Source organism: Homarus americanus, unplaced genomic scaffold (assembly GCF_018991925.1).
Source record: "Homarus americanus isolate GMGI-L3 unplaced genomic scaffold, GMGI_Hamer_2.0 scaffold74, whole genome shotgun sequence".
Classification (NCBI taxonomy): Eukaryota; Metazoa; Arthropoda; class Malacostraca; order Decapoda; family Nephropidae; genus Homarus; species Homarus americanus.
Genome location: NW_024716951.1, coordinates 2,892,258 through 2,915,799, shown reverse-complemented (window position 1 = coordinate 2,915,799; position 23,542 = coordinate 2,892,258). Strand labels below are relative to the sequence as shown.

Below are 23,542 nucleotides of genomic sequence, written 5' to 3'. Positions count from 1 at the left end.
GGAGGCTGAAAATTGCGTATAATTTCCATATGAGGGTTCCCATCTTCCTGTTCACTATCACTCCTCCGCCATACTGTTTGTTACTACTGAGCTCTGAGTCCAGCCAACATCCACAGCTCGTATAAAACTAATTTGATCACTGTTTTTATACACTTAACTCATTTAAATTATATTAAAAATAAAGAAAGATAAATTTAAAGGATATCTGCAGTGACTAATACATTCTGAAGGAAAATAAACAAATTATTATATGAGTAAATTAAAAGACTAACCAGTAATGCCATAATATACTGTTTATAAGAAAAAATACAATATATTTTCATTTAATAAAATATATTAAACCATTTTTAGATCAATATTATTATAAATATTGTGTTTTAAAGATAAAGTTTGATGTAAATAGAATGAGTGTTTGTTTTGATTGGAGGTGAGTGCGTCACTTCCGGCCGTCTCGACCAATCAGGAGGCGGCGCTCCCTGACACAGCTGGCGGAGTGTTGTGTTTACTGGCGATGAATCACCTGTCACAAGTCGTTTATATCCTACAATGAAGTTTTCTTTGTGAGTACTCGTTAAGTATTACCTGTTTAATGAGTACCTGTGGTTATTACAGGTTAGTGAGGCCAGAGTACAGTGACGTGATCACCTCCAACACCATAGTTTGGGCCACAGTTAACTATGATGGTTATGTAACTGCTCTAATTATTGCCTAGAATTTATCTGTCATTCTAATTAAAGGTTTAGCGTTATGGTCAAGCAGCTATACATTGTGTGAAGACTGAGTCAGACTCGGACTTGGTGTTTTATAAGTTTACTATTAGAATAACACACCTGTAGGAATTACAACTATAAGATTGGGTGAAACTTTATTGTGCTTGATATTAAGAGTTATTCACACAATGTTTTTGGCCCTTAAACAGCAGTAAGGATTCCCTGACTGGAACTCATGAAAATGTTTTTGTTAAGAAGTTGCCTTATGTAAGTTACTGCAGTATGAAAGCCACTGTTTATCCATGAAAACTTAACACATTTAAGAGTGGTAAATGTCTAGAATGTCCACAGATTTGATGATACTTTATTTTTATGAGAAATTTCATTAAATATTTTTGTGTTTCTTCATAAAATGTGAAACTGATGGAGAGCAAAGTGAAAATTCCTTGATTTTTTTGAAAGCAAGTGCAAGTTGGTCATGGCCTTCATGCCTTCACTGTATAACCAAACATCTTCACAGAACTATGGCAGATATTATCAGGACTGGACCACGGAGCATCATCACAATTGAGTGCATGTCGCTCAGTGGTTCATTTCCGCTAAAATAGGAAATAAGGTCAGTGGTGGATGGACGTAGAGGCCACAGCCTACTCGTATTATTCTAAGTAATTTCTTTCTTTTTTTTCTCCCCCGCCAGATTTCCTTTCCATGCAATAAGACCAATGTTTTAGAGAAAATTTCCTGGGAAACAACCTGTCTAAGCCCATGGTGTCATTGTGTATATTTACCATTGGAAATTCTCAATTTTTTGTGGTAATACTTGATGTGAGTGATCCAGCCTTAACACCAAGTTGAGGCAATTTCTCCATAGAAGGTAAAAGCTTTCTTAACTCAAGAAAATGACAATAAATGTAGGAGGAAAACACTTTATATTTTCATTTCTACTTTTCTTACGTTTTCCATCACCAGAAGGGCTGCCTCCCTGCCTTGGTTACTCCCAGTGATCAAACATTGGTTCATGTCATCGGGGTTTTTTCTTAGATACAGCTGTAGTGTATAATTGATAGTTTATAAAAGGAAGAAAACTAACCTACCAAATCTAATCTAACGAAAAATACTACAGACATTTTCTATTTCTTCGAGAATAAAAATAACCATTCCTACAGTATAAACATGGCATTATGGCAAAAGGTCATGTTTGGTGGGTGAGTGTACATCTGAGAGTGCTGGGTGAGTTCTGTCATTTGCTCATATATATTTTTCATCAACAGAGGGATGTTCAGCATTATATGGAACACCTTGTACTGGTGGATGCGTCCACTGGTCAAGTGGGTCCTCAGACGTACCACCAGACTGTGTGAGCTGCAGCGTATATGTTATGGGGAGTACAAGGGAGCCCTCAGGACCTGTGGTGTTGGTAGGTGCTGACACTCATTCTTTTAATGATTCTATCATCACTTGTTAACTAAAGTGCAGTAATTTTTTTCAACAGATCACATGTAGATTAGCCCTCACATCTAACTTTGCCTTAGGATTAACCACCCTAACATTAACCTCATCTAACCTAACATATCTTTCAGTGTTAAAATACATTTGTTTCAAGAAAATGTAAGCAGTAAAACTCCTTGAAGTAGGCACGTACATTAGACCGTGCTCAGTAAATTTTGTTTGATTATAAATATGTAAAAACCCATAGAATATATCAATTTAACCATGAATTCTCAAGGCCTTATAGTCTTACCTAACTGAAAGTGCCAAGATGTCATTTACGTGTCCATCCAGAAAATATTTTTGGGAGTGATGTGAGAAATAATTTGTACAAGATCCGGGTAGACCACAGCTCTGGGTTTACTATTAGATGACACAGCAGCCAGCACACTAGTACTTTTAATTTATATTAGTTATGGTAATTTTTTTCATTATTCTATGTGTCTTGTGTAAGTTTTGTAAGCAGATGGTCATATACAGTATGTGAATTTTTTTATATATAATCTGTAACTCAGTATATTATCATTAGTGACTGCAGCTGTAGGGGCAGCTGCCATCATCTGCGGAAGTTTCAAGCTCCTTTTGTTCTATTTTTTTCATGCCTTTAGGACCTACTTCTGCCTCATGTGATGTCAATACAACTCTATATACTTACAGAGTTCTCACTGAATCACAGCCGCACTCCAGAGATCCAGAAGTGCATCAAATATATGGACACTAAATGTCAGGATTGTACCCTGAAGCCGGCCCTTATATACTATGCTGTATTTGCTATTGTCAGGATCAAGGGGATCAACACCAAGGTTCATAAGAGGTACTGGAGGATGACTCTTTGTTTATTATTATGTGTACTGTAATTTAATTTATTTTTATTGGTAGAAGACATTTACATTTTTTTTCAACCTGTCTATATATAGCTACTGTACAGGTAAATGTCTATGGATCTTTCTGGTAATATTTCTCAAAACTGAAGGTATTTCTGTGATACTTTTAGTCATTTAACAAACTTTCAGATTTTTCTTTATGAATAACTGTGCAACAATATTTACCGGTATTAATTAAAAAATAGAATTGTATAATACCATTAAACATTCATTGATGTTTTGTAGCTATTAAATTGTGTTGACAAGTTCCCAAATATTAATAATGTACAGTGGTAAAAAGTATGTGTTGTTCATTAAGTTTGTTAATTCATTATGAAAGTCTTCACATATCTTAGTTATAATTCTTAATGGTTTAAACTACAGTAGATACTTTACTTATATAAATTTTCACTGTGATCTTTACTTACTTTTATACATTACTGTTAGATTAATCCCTATAATAAGAAACTTCACCTTCATTTTCTGAATATCTTAAGTTCTGTAAAGTCGTTTAATAAAAGCCAAGTATTTTGTCTTGGAACTATTGTTTGGCATTTAACTCTTGCTCACATGGAAAACTTGCTACTGTGAAGATTAGTGCCCCAGCTTATTGTACCTGATGATTAAACACCCAAATGTTGTCTGGGGAGGTTACCGGTACATAACTGAAAGGTTAAGGTGGATTAGGTTAGGTTAGCATTAGAGTGTTCAATAATTAATACTGTACTAATTGTTGGTTAATCTTGTTGTTTCAATTGAGTTTATTGTAGATAATTTCCACAGATTTACAGACACCTTAGGGGAGTGTTTAACACAAGTGTGGGGATACCGCCAGTTGTCTGCACAGATTGAGACCATACGAAGGGAAATGTATAACTCTACAAATCAGAGCCACGAGGAGAAGTTACTATGTCTCTGGGATGCCCTAATGCCAGAGACCCCATTAGAGGTTAGTTATGCTTTCCATTTTCCTAATAGCTTTTATTTCATTATCTGCAATATTGTTCCCTCTATTACTATGACATCTGAAGGAGGACATTTTGTAGAGAATATTGGTGGTGATTCGAGTCTTGTGGTATCTCCCCTGGGCATTGAAGTTGATTGTCTTGCATTATGAGAATTTTGTACAACATCATAGTTTGGACTTAGGCTTGTTCATCCCTTGCTTGTGGATGATGGACCTTTTATTGGGAATATATCTTTAGGATGTTACTGGATCAGCTGAGATAAATTCATGAACTTGGCAAAAGACCCAGATCACTTCTTCAAGATTCAGACGCTTCTCACAGATTATCAAGAACAACTGGGGGATCCTACACTGACCTTAGGTTAATTTAGTCGTTAAATTAGAATACAGTGAACAGAAGATTGTCAGACAGACTTTCAGGCCCAAGTCTAACAAACAATGTACTGTAAGGTAGGATATTGTTCGCTTTCTTAAGACATAGTTTAGAAGATGTGAGATATTTTTATTAATGGGCATCATAAAAATTTCTTTGGTCTTTCAGGCAAGAATAACGAAGCAGTGGCAAGTCATTGGCTTTCAGGGCGATGACCCTCAGACAGATTTCCGTGGCATGGGCCTCCTTGGTTTAGAAAACTTGCTGTGAGTACTGGAGGTTGTACCATTGGTGCCACTCATTATTATTACTGAATATATTTGGTTGCTTCTCATATACAGTAAGTCTGGGGGAGGTCTGGAGCCCCCCTTTAGCAGGGGTGCACAGACTCCATCATAATTATTACAGTCTAATCAGTGGGCACTACCATTCTTTGACTATATGGAAGTTCTGTACTAACTTTAATCTTTTCATTAATTGACATAAGTTCTGTAAAATGTAGACTACTTTGGTTGAAAAGTGGAGCATAATTTTACCCTGACCTGCTGTTAAATGATAAGTCTTCAATAGACTTGTTTTACTGTGATGTTCTTCCATAACTCTCAATCTCGTACTTCAGCCAAACTGTATTTGTCTTCAGAGTTTCTTTTTCCAACAGGTTTTTTGCCGAGCAGTATCCAACAGCTGCCCGTCATGTTTTAGCACGCTCACAGCATCCTACTTATGGGTGAGTACAGTGCAGTAGGTAGACCAGGACTGACCCTCCATATTCAGATGATGTCTTGATAAATTTCCAGTCTGTATTACTGGATGGATATTTAGATAGATAGATAGATAGGTGAGAGATACTGTATGCATGTTACCACTGTGTCACCACCACCCATGGGGTGTCTCCTGATGATGAAGGACTAAAAACAGGTCTTTTATGAATAGACTGTGTAGTGCTCTACATAACTTCTTAATAAGACACTTAAATAGTAAGTCCTCAGTATAGGGGTTCAGGTACACCTGTACAGTAAATTATGAAATATGTGTCTTTAGTTTGTGATTTATTAATATTACATAATACTCAAATCAGTACAAATTTTCCAGGTATTCCTTTGCTATCGTAGGAATCAACATCACTCACATGGCTTTCCACCTTCTTCAAAATGGTGATGCCAAGATCCACTTCTACAATGCGTCCAAGAGGTTCCCAGAAGTTCGGGCGTTCCACAACTTCTACTGTTATCTCTTCTTCACGTTTGACGAGTTGTGGCGGCAGGAGAAGCCGCGGGACATGATGGAGTTTTCTCGTGTCAGAGACAAGTTCGAGGCTCAGGTCAAATATAAACTTAAAAACCCTTTTGCATATTTCAAATGTAACTTTGTACTGGAGAATATTTAACTCAAAAAGCTGTACTTGCTGGAGTATAGCAATAGTTTTGTAAGGGATATCAGGGTTGGCACTGAAGGGTTTCACCATCACTATACAGTACAGTACTGCATAATGTGATTACTGTACACTCATTATTGCAATAGGACTATTTTGTTACCTGTTAATTTTAAGGAAATTGACAGTTAAGTGTCTATCATACAGTAGTAAGATCAAGAATTTCTTGCAGGTAAAGTTTTGATAGACAAAGGTCACTGTTCTCCAGTTAGTTTCCAGTGTGTGAGGAAGTGATAACAAAAAAAGAGATTTTTAACTATTTAAAAAGATATTAATACCATTACAGGTATCCACGCTTTTAGAAGGCATTAATGGGTGTGTTACATGCCAGGAGAGCAGATGGGTACTGTAAGATAATTTTGAAATCTTACTAGAGTACCTGGTGGTTTATTGTTGTGCAGTATTGCATAATGAACTTAATTTTCAGAACCAACAAAATCTTGTTTCTCGTTGGAAGAATGACTTCGGAAAGAGTAAAACATATATGCTGAATTTTTCTTAAATATAATCCAAGATAAGAGTTTGGTATGAATCAGTACTGTATAGTATAAATACATCATAATAAACAACAATACTCCAACATATTTTGGGAATGGCTCAAAAGTTGTTGGACCTAAAAGTAAAAATTGCTACATAATTTTAATACGTCATCAGCTCTTAACAGTTGTGATTTATCGTGTACCGAGACTTTGCGGGAGATCATTGATATGGTAAGGGTTATTATTATTCATGTAGAGTACAATTGTTTGACCAAATATATCATGCATATTCCTATTTAATGATCATGTAGTTTAAGACAACACTTGCAGTATTACAGTGATTGGAGATAGAGTTATGTAAGAAGAGGAATTAGGACCACTAACATTTACTGACAACTATAATGATTTATAACCAAATTCATTATTTAAGCATCATCTTAGGCGGCACTAGTGTCTTATATTAAGAACTTGGATTCCCTAGGTTGATTATGTACAGTACAGTACAGTGCGTATATATGAATAATTAATTATTATTTTTTTTTTTTTACATTTTTACTTGATTTGCATTTTTTCTTGAGACTTAATTGGATATTTTAAATTGTTTTGTAACCTATAGAGTCATACACTGGCCAGCACCTCACACACATACACAGTGAGGTACAGTGTTATATTCACAGGTCTCTTGGTCATTTTCTTCACCCTAAAATGAGATTTCATCCTTCAATTATCCATTAATTTTCTTCTAGGTTCTTTTAAGGTTTGAAACCTTTGTGTTATTACTTGTGTTTGTTGTGTCAAAATATAGTTTTAAAATACCAAGTATTTTTATGATCTGTAAGACATTTGTTAGTGCTAGACATCCTGTGTGGCTGTATGACCAGCTGCCCCGGTGACTGGGGGATACTCTGTGCTACCAAAGTGTGGCCACATGTGGGTGGTGACAATTATGGTATATTAGTGTTAAAAGATCCGCATAAACAGAAAGAGAAGGGAAGAAATAATATTAAACAAATGAAATATGAACAGACTAAAGGAAGGGGAAAGTCAAGGAAGCCCTCTAGGCAGCTACAAGAGTAGGATAAAATGGTTCCTGGGTTTCTGGAAGCATCCTGGCATCATACTGCAGTACAGTATAAGCTAAATACTTGAAATAAGTGAGCAGAGCTTAATGCTACATAAGTTGACTCACAACAAATATATATTGCTTCAGTGAGCTGTTCTTATAATGCTTCCATTTTTATAGAAACTTCTTGGTTGGTCTGTAAATTATCTTGAGCTGGTTTGGATAAGAGAAAAAAGTTTTATAAGGATAAAAACAGTGTATAAGGGAGGTGAAGACATCTAGAGTATAGGAAGATGGTTAGTATCCTTCAGAAGGGAAGTGGAGGAGCAAAAAATAAAAATATTTAAGTTATTAATGATATTAGGCCACATCTTAAAAATCTCTCTCGGTAACATGGTACGTTAAATTTCCATTTAGCATCTAAAGTCTGAATCACTTTATTGGTCATTACGTACATTTTCATTTGCATTCTTTGTTCATTAATATGGTAAAGATATGTTTATATATAATTGTGGCAGCTGAGAGGTGTGAAGCTGGCTGGACAGAGCAGGTATGTTCTTCCTGATGCCTCTTCACACTGGCTATATTTTTTTCTCTGATAGATTTTCCAGTGATAAATTGTAACAGTTGTATATTGTATATTAGATGACAACAGGTACTGTACTTTGTCTGAATTTGGTGCCTGTATAGAGTATTTCAAACTCTCAGCTGTGAGACTCATAAAGAAAATTTTAAATTTTTTCACCTTGAAAGACACTATTATTGTACCACATAAAAAGCACTTGTGTGTTTAATCCTAATTCACATTTAAAAAGTATATGATAATGGATTTTTTATGTAATTTGGGTGGAAAATGTGAAAGGAAACATATTGGTAAATGTAACATTGTTTGATTTTCAAGTAAGGTTGTTGTGAATTGTGCCATTTTGTAAGGTGTTGATTCACAAAAGCCTTTACCTGCTCTAGTGTATGATGGCTGAGCAGGTGATGGTCTCCTGGTGGTTAGTATTCAGTAACTAAGTTACACGTACTCCACCCATGATGGTCCACTGAAGGGTTCCACCAGTGACAAATGCACCAGATAGTGTTCTTATTTATTGTGGAGTGAACAAGGAGAGAACCCAACTCTCCAATTTGGTCTGGAGTAGATGACCATTCTCTTGTGGGATAAATGCTCTTGTCAACTGAGCTACAGAGCCAGTATAGTCTAGATATATTTCTTATTTTTAGCTTTATATATTTTTTCTTCACTTTTAAGTGCCATACAGGGTCCTCAGAAGTATAAAATGAAAGATCAGCGCTGTGATCTATAGTTATGAGTAGAGAATAATCCTCCATACAAATAAGGTATTTAATATCAGGTTTAACCACTTGTGTATGGGATCCCCTCTCTGCTGAATAAAGTTACCTTGCGTAGTGAAGGGGTTAACAACAATCTACACGTTTACATGAAATTAACCATGATAGTGATACTGTATATGGTAAACTGACATGCACATGGTATTGAGAACCTTGCCCAGTGTATTCTCACTCACTAGTAAGGTTGTATTATGTAAACTAATCTTGTATTGACTTTTAAGAGATCACTGTTTTTATCATAAGTATCCTAAGCTTAATTTTTTGTGTTAAACATAAGAAAATGAAGCAATTAGAGGGTTATGTCTGGGATTCATTGTTTGCTAAGTTATGTTTTTGGGATCCTCTGTGTGTGTTAAGAAGACATTTATAGTCCATCACCTGGCTTAAAAATCAGTGGTATGCCAGCCCTGAACTGAAACGTGTACAAAAATTCAGGTACGATACTTTAATATGATACGAACTCTCCCGAGTGTGTCTAAATTTCTTGTGCAAATTCTAAGGTTCAACGTTGGCACGAAACTGTTTCTTAACCCCCCCCCACACACACAGGTAATGAAAAAAAGTATTGTACCACCACTGAACCTCTGACATGATCCCTAAAAAAAATTCTCATGTACCTCACTTTGCACACGCTATTGGTAATCTAATCATGTTTGCACAAATTGCGGTGTATGTAAGATTGGGCTTTTTTTCAATAATCACATTGTCTTTCCCTGGCAAATATAATAAAGATATTTCACATAGAGATTGCCATAATTATGTACTTGGTCTTCTCTGTACAGTCTCTCGCCGTAGATACATCGAGCTTGTAGCACTTATTGAAAACTTTATGATGATCTAGATGTTATACACAGTCCAGGTATATTGTGGAAAGTTTAGCTTAGGTTTTAAAGGGGAAGACTTGTGGAGGAAGAGCAGGTAAAGATGGTTGTGTTATATTAAGAAACTGTAGATATGACAAGAAAAAGATTAGTAGTCATTTCTTACAACCTCAAATGTTGTTAAGAGATAAGTGTATTTTATTGTCTTATATCATTCAGAAAACTCTTATTATGAACATGGGTACAGTACAGTCATCCCAGTTTTGTGATACCAGTCCCCTCCATTATGCTAAGAAGTGTTTGGAATTGTTAAAATATGGGAGTTTTTTCCTAACAGGTCAGTCCAAAAGTAACTATTTTATACCATTCCTATACAATACTAACAGCTACATTGTTTGTGGCCCTGAAATGTAAGAGATTTTGTTAGTTCATACAATATTTTTATTTTCATTCATTCTATGCATTGGTTTATTAATTGTAATTGGTATAGTATGGCACAATGCATATACAATATAAGGTGTTCCAGGCAAGAAGGAGACAGGTGACAAAATGCAGTTCAAGTTTCGAGGGACATTCGAAGGTTATAAGTAATGGTGCAGTAAACACATCTCAAGGCATTGTATCACTTGTCTTGATCTTGCCTGGAGTGACTCATACGGAAGCGATCCTGTTACCTTGTGTCTGAAAAATAATTCCAAAGTCTCATACCCAGTAATCCATCGACAGGGAAACAGGTGATTTAACTTCTCTGTCGTTGGAAATGTTTTCTTTAATTGTAATCTCTTTAGTATTTAATTTGCATGAATGCCTAAATAATCAATTAGATATTGTATTTTTTAATTATTTTTATGCTCAAGAATGTTCTTATTTATGAAGATTTCCGTATTACAGTATTTTTTCCTTATAGATCTTAAGTGTTGGGATTTGGATAAAATGGAGTCTCCTAGTCCAGATTTTGCACACATTGTGTTATATAAGACGCAACATGAGTCTGTGTTGTCAACGCTCGCTGCTACTCGCTACTCTCTTATGACTACAGTACTAATACCCCCCAAGGAATCATATTATACAACTATTACTGTATGTGTTGTTTTACCAACATATTCTTATTTATTCATTTTTTGCTTCTATTCATAATTATTGTTCTTAGTTACCAAACTTAATTGTTTTCCATAACAACCAAATTTAATTATACTTCATGGTAAACAAACATAATTATTCTCCATAATCAAATATAATTATTCCCCATAGCAACCAGGTATAATTATTCTCCATAGCAACCAAACAATTATACTCAATAGCAACCATCCTCAGATCCACAACAAGTTCATATTATGTAAAATATTTCTGTGCCTGACTGAAGGATGAATTACTCCCTCAATACATATGGTCAACTTTGTTTGGGTTATGTTGTACGTCATACAGAGGCGACCATGTTCTTTCAGGTTCTATTTATTTGTAAATAAACGGGTTCAATACTCCAATTGTCCTCGTGAACAATGACTATTTTGTTATTATCCACATTTAAATTTTGTATTAGATTCCAGTGTTTTAGTTTGTGTGATAATCTCTCTTAATCATATATGTACTGAGTTCATAAATCAGGAACATTCATCTGATTGGTTAAGATTAAACACTAAAGCTTGTCTTGTGACTGATGTTGACAACCCTTCATGTGCCCTAGCAGTTCTGTTGTTGTATTTAAGTAATTTATATATACTGCTTTAATATTTTCATCACTTATCAGCTTATTAGACAGTCTGTACTGCCTTCATTGTCCAGTGTTAGTACTGGAGAAAACCTGCCATGTTTGGTAGTGTCACACTTTATAATACCCTTCTCATATCTATACTAGGGACTTGAAACCATGACAGCAATAGTGAGAGGTAAACATTGTACCATCAATGCTTGATATTAATTAGTGTGATTCATATTTGCTTCTACAATATTTCTGATCTGCATTTTCATGAAGTTATTTTCTGGGACATGTTTTGCATTCTTGTCTCCCTTTCCATTTTATTTAAAGTATTCTAGGAAGTGGAGTAAGACTAATGAAGGAAGGGAGTGTAGGTTACTAATGAATTTACAAGGTACAGTATAATTAATCCTTAAGGACTATGTATCATATGGAAGATACATTGAATACTGTACAACATTTAATCGTGATCCTCAAATAACAAAGCAATTATAGTATATCATGTAAAGAAGTCAAATTTAGATCTCATGAAGGTTAGGGGCCCCAGTTATTGCATCTGATGATTAAACATCCTCATGCCAATTGGACACTATATGAGATTAAGTGATAATAGGTTGGATTTAGTTAGTTAAATTAGGTGTGATTAGGTTAACGGGAGTTTGTTTAATGACGTGAAATAGGCAGAGGTTCCTAGTCTTCATGAGATCTTAAAATTAAATCAATTACACATACATTCTAAGACTATCTCCCAAACCCATTGTTACACACCAACACCAAACACCTAAAGAAAGTGGATGTACTTTAGAAAACAAGTGAAAGTTGTGAGTGAGAAAACAATTGACCACAACCCCTTGTGTAAAGGCTTCCCTCTGAGCCGAAGAAAATCATCTGTCGTTACGAAATAAAATGTCAGAAGTGGCATTCCTATGGTGAAGGGGTTAGTTAACATAGTCTATTTAGCCCCTAGTGTTTCGGTTCCTCTCTCAGCTGAAGAAAATCATCTGTCGGTAACCAAATATACATCACAATTGGTGAAGGGGTTAACACTGAGCATAATCATTTGGCTCGAGGTACACCAGGTACGTGCCGTCATCACAGGAGGTGTACGGGTCGATGAAGCTCAAGATGGTGAAGTTCCTGATGATCCAAGCAATGTCACATTTACAGATGAGAGGATTATCTGCCATGGGAAAAGAAGGAATTACCTAGAGAAGACTATTATCTTAGGAAGAAGAGAGATATAAAAATGGTAAGGGTGTACACATACACAGTACTGTATATACAGTACTGAGGTGTTGCAACATGGGGAGAAATGTTTCCTGGGGAATATTAGTGTATATGGGGAGGAATGTTTACTGGAGAATTTTAGTGTATTTAGGGAGGAGTGGATGAACAGTACTCACTTGAAGCATCCAGTTTAATAGCTTGGTCCAGAAGCGGATGCCACACCTTCTCTTTCAACTCCCTCAGTCTGTTGCTGCTAACGTCTATGAAACCGTAAGTTATACCTGTTGAAATAAACAATCCTAACTGTAATGATAAACATGGGAGTTAAACCACAATACAAGTCCTCATTCATGGTTACAGTACAATGGAAGAGGATGAATTAATGTCACTAATTTGAGGATAAAAAACAATATCAGTGAATAAAGTTACATGGTTCTCTTAAGTAATGTACACAATTATATATAGTACAGTACTCTCATGATGAAGTTTTTACCTGTGATGAAATTAGGAGCAATGGAGGAGATATTGTTGTTGGCTAAGTAGATCCAGGACTGTGAGGAGGTTTCCAGGACGCCTTCCACCAGTTCATGCACCTCGTTGGCCCATAAGTCCACCTCAGATAACATTGGCAGACCAGTGAAAGTTCCTGAAGGAGAGCACAGGTAAGTCAGGTGCACTGGTGGTATGACACAGGTAAGACAAGTGTGTTAATTAGAGGCACAACACAGGTAAGACAAGTGTGTTAATTAGAGGCACAACACAGGTAAGACAAGTGTGTTAATTAGAGGTACAACACGGGTAAGACAAGTGTGTTAATTAGAGGCACAACACAGGTAAGACAAGTGTGTTAATTAGAGGCACAACACAGTTAAGATAAGTCTGGGAGATTACACAGGCTGTATCTTAGTTATATGAGTACAGTTACTTAGGTTTTGTGATATTGGTTTTCAAAACAAGATTTTCACTATTTTCTTCACATTATTTGTAATGAGGAATATATTTTTATGACAAGTAATTTTTAGAATATTTTTTTTTTACTGTACAGTGTCTTAGACATACCTGCAGGTACTTCCTTGATCCCCGTCTTTCTCAGGTTGATATAAGAGAGAGCAGGTGTGTTGATGAAGGCGTCTCCAGGCAGTTCACCGAGGGGGTTGAAGGAGAGATACAGCGTAGTTAGAGTTGCCGACGATAACACTGGGAAACCCTGCAGGCTGTTCATCTGTAGGTCTAGGTACTCGAGCCTAGTGAGTGACGGGAGGGTGTGGTAGGGGAAAGATTTGAGGTTATTGTTGAAGAAGTCAAGGTGGGTTACCGTAGAGGTGCTGGCAGACAGGGCTCCTTCCTCAACCTTCTCCAGGGCACCATTATACATTCTGATGTGCTGGAAAGTGGTGTTCCCCAGGGCGCCCTCCCTCAGAACCTTCAGGTGATGGTTGGCCTCGATGTGAAGGGTAAAGAACCCAGTTTCTGTGAATTTTTGGCTGAAAACTTTCGCCAGTTCCTCTTCGCTGGCTATAGCCGAACAGTTCATCTCAGTGAGGGTTTTATCGATCACGGTACACACGCAGGGTGTGATGAGCCCTGCGTCGGGGCAGGTCGAGGCCCACATGTCCTCTGCTTTTACACCCTCAGTGAGAACCCCAACTAAGGCAAAGGTCAAGAGAGACAACATAATCATCGCCATGTTGGTGGAGGTGGACAGTGCTAATAGTTTGTTGAGTGATGCAGGTTACAATGCTATTAGTAGGTATAACAAGCGGTCAGGTGGGCACAGGGTTGCTAGTCTCACGTCAACCACGGAACGGACTGTCACAAAGTCGTACTTGTACTCCGAATTTTGAGGCCGGAAAAACGACCACCTGTTACAGGACGTTGATAGATGATAATGATGCCAGATATCATCCTGAGAACTGTCAGCTGGCAGTGTGTGCGTGTGTGTAAAAGACAACATTATATTCAATACATATTTCTTATCTTACCTCACCTATTTAATGGCCACCCAAACTAGAGGTGGCCATGCCGAGAGGAGGGAGTCAGTGGCCAGTGTCGAATCCATCCATTGTTCTTGATTGAATGTCTAGAGCTAATTTTTTAATCCTTTTCGCCACTTATCAGCTTACTAGCCGTTTGGGCAGGAGGAAACCGGAGACCAGGAAGCCTGCGTGAAGTTTGGTAGGGTCACACTGGATAACACCTTTCTCAGTTACACAGCTTAAGCTTGGTAGACTGTACAATGCCTATACAGTATGCACAGGTTTACCCACATAGCACTTAAATTCCACAATGATAACTACTGGCAAGCTAAAAAAAATTCATGTAAACTTATCGAAGTTTTTGCATTGCAGTTATTGTTATTTGTGTATCAATACCTGGCTGACATACAACTCACCTACTAATATTTTTTTATAATTATCTATTCATCATAGTAAAATAATGAATAATGCAGTAGTTATTTCTCCCATTAGGCGTAACATCTCGTGCTTCTTTACATTGTCGTGTGGATGGAGGCACCTGGGAAGCACCAATGGCCAGAATAGAAGGTAAAGTTTGTTTAGGTTACAGTACATTATTTTTCATCATATTCTATAATTTCTCTTGCCTCGGTAGTCATTTGTTTATATTTCACTGTAGATTATACTTATTGTACCAAATTTTATCCCTCATTTTAGTCATTTACTTTTTAGGTTTTCGTCGTCATTCGTCAGTTGTTTGTACACACGGCGCCACACGGTCATGGCAGCTCGTCTCCTCCTCGAAATCGAAGTTTAAGAATAGATCTGTGCATTGTTGCCAGGTAAGACCTCCTGAAATATAATTTGTACATATCTGGTGAGTTAATGAGGGCATAAACTGTCCGTATCAGCGCTGGTATATATTTTTACCCAAGTAAATAGTTGAATTTACAACTTCACTAGCTGCTGTTTACTCAAGCTGCAGGATTTATCAGTAGCTTTAACCTATCATTTTGTTTTATTCATATCATTGGAAACTGCTTTATAAAGCCAAAATGTTGATGCTTACTCTGGACTTCTTTGAATCACAACAAATCCTCGCCTCGTTTTATAATGTGTATACAGTACCTTAATTGTGAATTGAGGACATCAAAAAGACAAATTAAAATACTGCATTTATTTCACTAACAAAACAAAAAAATAAATATTTCTTAATAAATACAACATATAACAGGAACACAAGAACTGCCTGCAGCTCTTGTCTCCAGCCAAGGAGGTCATGTCAGCCAAGGAAGTCACGTCAGCTGAGGATGTCACGTCAACGGAGGATGCCAAGTCAGCCGAAGCCGTCACACCAGCCGAGGAGGTCAGTTCACGTCTTTCTCATTTTGAGGGTGAGGTACAGTCGTCCACTAGCCAAGCATCAAAGATCAGATTCTCAATGATTATACGCCATTATCCCCCTCTTGTGTGTACGGTATATTACGGTAACTTCAGTACAGCAATGTCGAGACCACTTTCGTCATCAGTAAACCACTTCCAAATGAGAGAATCAGATGACTTTACACATATAATTTGGGGATAATATTAACGTCATAACCTTTGAAAAAAAAATCCAAACTTGTGTCATAAATCATTAGTTGGTTCAGTTTAGTTTTGTCTTTGGAAACATTATTGAGTCAGGTCCATGTTAGATACAGGTAATTAATTCAGGTACAGTCATCACTTGGTCAGGTAAGATGTGAGAATGAGTCAGTTAGTCAATCGGGTAAGTTGATCTTGTGATGTGGTTTTCGGCCAGTTAGTGGAAATCTAGTTAGTCGTTGGTATTGTGGTTCGGTAAAACAGTTCAGATGACAGCTATGAGTTATGTTAAATTCCTCGTAAACTGTTAGATATGTAATTCATGGAATCTAACATAATCGTCAAGTACAACGATGATTAAAAACTTAAAAAGCCTGGTACTGTATCATGTCCCGGGAAGGTTATGGTGAGGTTAGTCATTTATTCTTCCGTGGTCAGGTTTTTTCCGTCATTATCACTAACAGCAGTAATGTCATCGCCACACTGTAAGGTCGATGGTCTTGTGTCTGACGTCTTTAAGTTTGGTCATTGTCTGTTTATTTCATCCATTATGTCTGTCTGCCATTGTAGTCCATGTGGATTTCCCTTTGCGGGCGGCCCAAGTTAATAATGGCAATACTTCTTCACCACGAAGAAATTGCCAATTATCACTGAGTGTCTTTTAAGTCTAAACTACTTGGATTATTCTCAATAAACATTCAGTAATTATTTTAGTCCTATGTATGGTTTTGTCAGTGGTGATTGGTTGTGTAGAACGTCTCTATGGGCACGGAGCGATAGACTGTCGCTATTGGTATGAGGTCGTCTTTAATAGTCAGTTATATATTTTTGAGAAAGAAAAAAAACTGGAGTCTGTATTGTTAAGTAGTTGGTAACTGTACTGTGCTTAAGGTTACTTGGTAAATCGGCTTAGTAGTTAATATGTCTTAGTTGATGTGAGCGTTAGCCAACACATGTCACGTGTCTTTATACAGTCCAAACGATATCCTAAAGTACTATAATGTCAGGTTTATACTCAAGGAGATAATATTGTTAAGTCAGAACTATATATCAAAGGTTTAAACATTATTAGTATTGTCTTTGGGTAAAAATTGTCTGGGATTTGTCTGTAGAATTAATTGATATAAGTGAAGAATTATTTGTAAGTTAAAGATTGGGATTATACTGTGTTGAAGGTGGAAACACTGTCAGTATTGTATGTTAAGTCAAAACTCTATATTACGATCAAAATTGTTGTAATGATTGTAAGGTCAGAAAATGTCAGAGGCGTTATTGTAAAATTAAAGCATATTGAGAATTTTGTCTGTTACGCCAAAGCAGCATCTTTTGATTACTGTGTATAGTTAGCAATAAACTAAAACAATTTGTGACAGCAGAATGTTAACAACGATTTGTCTTGTGTTAGGTTAAACGTTGTGACATGTTTACTGTCTGGGTCAAACTGCTTGTCACTGTATGCCATAGGCTGATTCTTATGCAGTGTAAAGGGTCAGAAATGTTTGTCTGTTAAATCCTGGAGTATCGAAGTCAGTGAAGAATAGAGGCGACGCCTCATTCTTGTCGGTTTAGTATACACGAAATAACGAAAAATAAGGAATAACCTATGTAAATGGTTAGTTATAATTATATTGTGAACATTACTTAAAATTAGGAAGTGAGTCTTTGGTCCGCAGTCTGTATAATAAAGTTTCTTGTGCGGTCTTTGTCGTTAAAGGAAGACTAGCGAGAAGTTGGAGGGACTAGAAGATGACGCCAACATTATTTCTGCGCTAACTCAGCGTCCGTCTAGGTGAACTGTATCCAGGAGAGCTAACTTGATTATTAACGAGTCTGTCTAAAATAACAGCACCCAGATATGCTGATGATACGTTATTGTAAAGAACAGTTACAGATTCACTGTCATGAAAACACGTTAACCAGAGGTGTTTTGATAATTCAAAAGTTAATTTGGTTATTTTCCTATGGTTAACTATATGAAAAGTTATGAGCAAATTAGATACATTAGGTCAAGTTAGCTCAACCGGAAGTATGTGTCATATACACAGAGAGTCCTGGGTTAAAATTAAGTCTTTGGCGGCGCGTCTACCCGTAGGTGGTGGTCAAGTGGTCGTGCGGGCGGGCGGAGGTCAAGTACGAGGGCTGCCAGGGACAACTGTCACAAACGTTTACACTCTTAAAGCACTGGGTTATATCTTCTTTCAACCATTACTACAATAGCTACAGCCGGGTTATATTTACTTATTTGCGGTAATGCAAGTGAATAGTTTACAGAGTGAATTTAGTGAAATTTTCTTTTTCTTTGAAGGCTATTTTCCTCCCTGGAGACGCGGTACTGGGCCCTCGCCTCACCCTGCGTTCATTGTCCTTGAGCAACCTTAAAAATGTAAACCAAGTTAAGGAAGAAGAGCCTGAGTTTCAATACGCTGAGGTCCAGCCTCAAAAAAAGTCGAAGAAAGTGTCATATAAAAATAAATATTCTATCTACAGTTAACGTATAAATCTAGTGGGTGAGCTACACGAGCAGAGCGTCTGTCGTGAAGAGGCTTTAACAACATACAGTAACTAGTCTATTAACGTCTCAAGGAGTTACACACGTTCATATCTGAACTTTAATGATTTATATGAGAACAAAATATAGGGTATGTCAAAAAATGTAACTTCCATACATGTTTTCGTGGAGATCGCGGGACTACTTGCATCACATCAACAAGGGAGGACTGTGTTGGTGGTGTACAATATAAGCGTTCACGCCATCTTGACAACCTGTAAGGCAAGGTGTGTATACATTTCTCTAACACAGCCAATATTTAGTTACTTATTACATATTGTAACTTGATACGTAATGTAAATAAGAAATGAACGTGTGCTTGAAGAAGGAAACGCTAAATAAATAATGTAGTGTTGGAGGGAGCTGGTCAGTGGTACAGTATCACAGTCGTAAGAGTCTAGCCGGGATTCTCAAACACAACTTGAGGTTCTCTAGCGATCATCTGCTCTATTATTGAGCGACGTATAGTTTCATGCAAGCTTGAGCGTGATGTTACGGTACTCAAGTGTTGTTTAAGAATGCCTGGCGCGTATGGCACAGTTAGAAATAGGTCAGAGGTCTCCAGGTCGGTCCGGATGTTCGGTCTTGTGGTCACTAAACATTTCGGTTACCTGTTCATTATGGAAGTTAAGAACGGAGCCCATCTAGAGTAGGACAAGTCATTTTTTTTTTACTCCTGATTAGAGATAAATATGGGAGAAGTTTCTACTAATACTCTGGTAATGGGAGGGGTGAGTGGCACGCGGCGTCCCCACAACCTATAGCCCTGTCAGCTGATGTGCCATGATAAACACGACTAATTTCGTTATACACGCATTTGCTTTCTTCTGTTTTTATCGTCTGGAGGAAGTGACTCTCCCGCCACCGTGGCTGTGTACGCGTGCAACACAACCATAGTCAGTAAGGTGGAATGTTCACAACAAAACAAGCAATGTTTACACGGGAGAGTCAGCTGAGGAAGGACAGTTGTTGTTAACCAAGACCCAGGCGGGCGACAACAACGGTATGTTATCATTCTTTAGCCGTCTCTGTGGTCTCCGTCTCGGGGCTGGTTACTGCCTCAGAGATACGGTTAGTGTCGGTGGGTGGCTGATGCGACGCCAGAGGGGGAGGTCTTTGATCTGGCGTGGCGGAACAGCGTAACATGCTGCAGCTGCCGGCGCGGGACGTCCTAAACAGTCGAGCCAAACCTGCTTTGCGCGCCACGAAGTCTGGGGTCCTGGAAACACAAGATATGACTCAGACTAAGGAAGTAAACACTGAATATGAGGATAGTTATGCCCCGTCACGGGTGTGGACCAGGCATATAATCTCTTTCCTGCAAGCTGACGTATCTTAGACGTTATTCAGACCTTATTGGCCAAATAACCACCAAAATACATTACTACAGTATCTTGATGAGTAACACAACATTACGTCAAAAAGTTACTTCTGTGTACACAAGAGGATCAACTTACAGTGTAGCGAGGTAGTAGAATGTCTTCTGGAGGAAGGAGGCGTCCTCGTGCTCCCCCAGGAGGGACAGCTCACAGAACAGTTTCTCCTGACACTGGCGGGAGGTGAGGGAGAGGAAGTTGTTCTCCACCAGGGTGTTCAACAACGGCAGCTCAGACGGGTCGAACTGATCCTGCAGGAGGTTGGTGTCGTCCAGGCTCCGTCTGTCACATATAGTCACACCTTAACATTCACTTCCTCAAGTCTTATTTGGCAACGGCTTAAAGTTCTCTGCTCCTGTATACTCTACTGTATATATCGTCATCGTTACACACATATAATTTAAATAAATAAAGTTATATTTTGTAATAAGCTGCCAGCCTGGATGTAAAGACCGTAAATATGAAACCAGGATGAGGACCTGTAGGGCTTACTGACCTCCTGACGGCGAGGGTGAAGAGCCCAGTGGGGAGGGCGGAGAGGAGGAGGCCGACGGGGATGACGGTAACAGCCACGTTGTACATCATGTCCGTGAACGACCATTCATCATCGTCGAAGCTGAAAAAAACGATTATTATTATACATCTGGCTGTATAGGAAGACCTCTGGATAACACCCTTCTCACATCTGTACCTGGCCGGGGACTGAACCCAGGACACAATATTGAGAGGTGTGCACGTTATCGCTGTACCAAAACCCTGTGTGTCTATCCCATGGCTAGTCGTTGTACCTCTGACTCTCTCTGCTACTTTTGACCTTGAGTCGTGACCTTAACCTGACCTCAACTATAATTGCATGACAGACTGTTAGAGCTACGGGTGTGTGTCACTTTCACTGAGATTGGTGAAAAGTTTGAGAGATTTCCTCGTGAAATTGAACCGTACTGTACATATATTGGTTTCTAAATTTCACCTATAATTAAGTGCAGCTGCCATCACCTATAATTGACACGATATTCCAGCCGTGTGTAACTGTGTGTGTGTGTGTGTGTGTGTGCACCTACCCTCGTGATTGCAATTTCACAAACTGTTAAACCCGATATCAACAGCTACCTAACACGCCTGAGAGAGGGAGAAGTGCCTGCTGGGGTAGGTGGGTGGGCGGGGTGTAGCAGGTATAGCTATTGGTTCATAAGTGTAACGTGAGGGAGATGGATGGGCGGAACCTTTCTATAGTCATGATCGCAGGGCGTGAGTTGGGTGTTGTTTCCCGCACTCTTATATCTATATACAGGTATATAACGGTGTGTGTGTGTGTGTGTGTGTGTGTGTGTGTGTGTGTGTGATTCACCACCAGCCATCACGCCCACAACTCACCTGTCATCACGGGCAGGATGTTGGAAGTATTGTGGGCGGTGGACGACCTGCACGGGCGCATAGCTACTGTAGGAGGATTGTTGACCTCCTGCCGACGGCGACTCGTAGCCCACCAAGGGTAGCCCGTATCCCGCCTGTGCAGAAGCGCTCGGGGCGTAGTAATAGACGGACTGGTAGTCGTAGTCCTCGTAGTCGTCATAGTCGTAGCCCATCCATTCCATGATTGACTTACCCCAGTCAGAGAAGGTGCGACCTGTGGTGGTGGGCGAGAGGTAAGGTGAGGTTGGCTATAATAGGGGTCAAAGGTTCGAGTTAGATCAGGTAAATTGGTTGGTGTTATTGGGTTGGGTTAGGTTAGGTTAATAGGAATGTTCCTATTATTACAACTTCAATAGGCTGCTACTCTACCATCATAACATTACTAACGCTAGGGGTTCCTAATCAACAGGTGAAATAAGTTGGGGGTTCCTAATCATCAGGTGAAATAAGCTGGGGGTTCCTAATCATCAGGTGAAATAAGCTGGGGGTTCCTAATCATCAGGTGAAATAAGCTGGGGGGTCCTAATCATCAGGTGAAATAAGCTGGGGGTTCCTAATCAACAGGTGAAATAAGCTGGGGGTTCCTAATCATCAGGTGAAGTAAGCTGGGGGTTCCTAATCAACAGGTGATATAAGCTGGGGGTTCCTAATCAACAGGTGATATAAGCTGGGGGTTCCTAATCAACAGGTGACATAAACATACCTGTGATTCCGTCAATTAAGGGTTTAATTTGTGACTTAGGACTCTCAGGTAAGACGTCCACCACATCTACGTCTATTGTGTCGACGACCGCAGCCCCCTGGCACAAGACGGCTCCCACCACCGCTATCACAACCACTCGTAACTCCTGCATCTGAAGGGGGAAAGAGGAACGACACTCGTTTTACACACCTTCTGCAGGAGGAGGAGTATAGTTATCTCATCTCCTCCCAGTAGTTCCTCTCCACACAAGCCAATTCATCTTCAAACAGTACCACCAATTTTTAGATCAATTATCCTCTAGAGTCATGTGATTAGCGTTGTACGAGGTAGTGAAGCTTTAGATTAGGGTCTTGTGATATATAAACAAATAATATATTAAATATACCCTTAAATTAGCCTACAATATGTGGCTGGTGTTTTATTATACTAATATAAGGAAAACTTCTAGGGATGTACGGTCAGATTGCAAAGACAAGGACTAGCTATTGTTATTGGTGATTCAAGTTATCGTACTCAAGTTATTTAAGTTATCGTAATTTATTCTTAAAGTTATCCTAGTAAATTATTCACTTTATTATAATTTATCATGTGGACTTAAAATTATCGTACATAGTGAACTATTGTTGTACGTAGGTGAATCGTACTCAGTCATAGGTGAATCGTTATCGTACTCAATCATAGGTGAATCGTTATCGTACTCAATCATTAGTTATATCCCGTAAGTGATTGTTGTACATGATATATAAAGCTTTACAGGAATATATATTTGTTTATATGTCCCCATCGGTCGTTTACACCACCAAGACTGTAGACTGCATGAGGAGACTTCAACATTGGGGCAGACTATGATCCATGAGCCACAGCGCCTCCTCTCGCTTTCACTGAGCCTCCAGTTATCGGTGAAATATATATAAATTACGATAAATATTTCGACGTATTGATGAGATAGATTCTTATTCTTTATGTCGGAAAAGATGAATTGATTTTATGTGGATGCTAAAACGGTATTGTGTTGTAATGTCCTTTTGAATACAGTTAAAATATCAGCACTGGCGCCTCTCCCAACTTACTCTGAGACACTTAAAAATGTTTCTAACTGGTCGTCTGTTTCACTGGTCTTGTGAGCACTTAACACGACAGGATTATATTCACTAGTGACGACAAGACTCTGGACCGCAGCTCTTTAATACTTCCTCACGCTCGATGCCGGGCCCCCTACCTACAGCCACTACGCTCGGTGCGGGTTCCTGCCACCTCGCTCTTACAAAAACAATCACTTGATGGTCCAGGAAGAGCATGTGCAATATGTGTGTCAACAACCCGACCGTAACAAGTGAAAAATGAAAGAAAAATCAATCTAGGTAAATAAACGAACAGAAAGATGATTAATGTAACGTAGAGATTAAAACAACTCGAATGTTAAACACTGTAAATACTAGAGAGGTGTTATTCGTTCACCACACAAGGGTCACCTGCGCAGGCCGG

General features: G+C 38.5%; 3 protein-coding genes across 4 annotated transcripts; 1 reads left to right on the top strand and 2 right to left on the bottom strand.

The window, feature by feature from the left end:
• Positions 1 to 449: 449 nt before the first annotated feature.
• Positions 450 to 11,058, top strand: LOC121858629 (ELMO domain-containing protein 2-like). 2 transcript variants are annotated; one of them, XM_042355148.1, is made up of 7 exons: positions 450 to 560; positions 1,982 to 2,127; positions 2,856 to 3,012; positions 3,845 to 4,010; positions 4,570 to 4,667; positions 5,060 to 5,128; positions 5,494 to 11,058. In XM_042355148.1, exons 1-7 carry the CDS (start codon positions 547 to 549, stop codon positions 5,786 to 5,788), a joined length of 945 nt encoding a protein of 314 aa, XP_042211082.1. In that variant the 5' UTR covers positions 450 to 546; the 3' UTR covers positions 5,789 to 11,058. The 2 variants fall into 2 exon arrangements, with proteins under 2 accessions (XP_042211082.1, XP_042211083.1); XM_042355149.1 differs by lacking the exon at positions 450 to 560 and adding an exon at positions 665 to 683.
• Positions 11,059 to 11,612: 554 nt separating this feature from the next.
• On the bottom strand, positions 11,613 to 14,313 carry LOC121858628 (oplophorus-luciferin 2-monooxygenase non-catalytic subunit-like). The gene is made up of 4 exons (XM_042355147.1): positions 13,538 to 14,313; positions 12,972 to 13,124; positions 12,655 to 12,759; positions 11,613 to 12,431 (listed from the first exon to the last, which is right to left on the bottom strand). The coding sequence occupies exons 1-4, from the start codon at positions 14,163 to 14,165 to the stop codon at positions 12,292 to 12,294; spliced, it is 1,026 nt and encodes a 341-aa protein (XP_042211081.1). The 5' UTR covers positions 14,166 to 14,313; the 3' UTR covers positions 11,613 to 12,291.
• Positions 14,314 to 15,595: 1,282 nt separating this feature from the next.
• Positions 15,596 to 23,230, bottom strand: LOC121858627. Its single transcript, XM_042355146.1, has 6 exons — positions 23,128 to 23,230; positions 22,058 to 22,208; positions 21,316 to 21,568; positions 20,438 to 20,557; positions 20,023 to 20,223; positions 15,596 to 19,784 (listed from the first exon to the last, which is right to left on the bottom strand). The coding sequence occupies exons 2-6, from the start codon at positions 22,206 to 22,208 to the stop codon at positions 19,577 to 19,579; spliced, it is 933 nt and encodes a 310-aa protein (XP_042211080.1). The 5' UTR covers positions 23,128 to 23,230; the 3' UTR covers positions 15,596 to 19,576.
• Between the last annotated feature and the right edge of the window lie 312 nt (positions 23,231 to 23,542).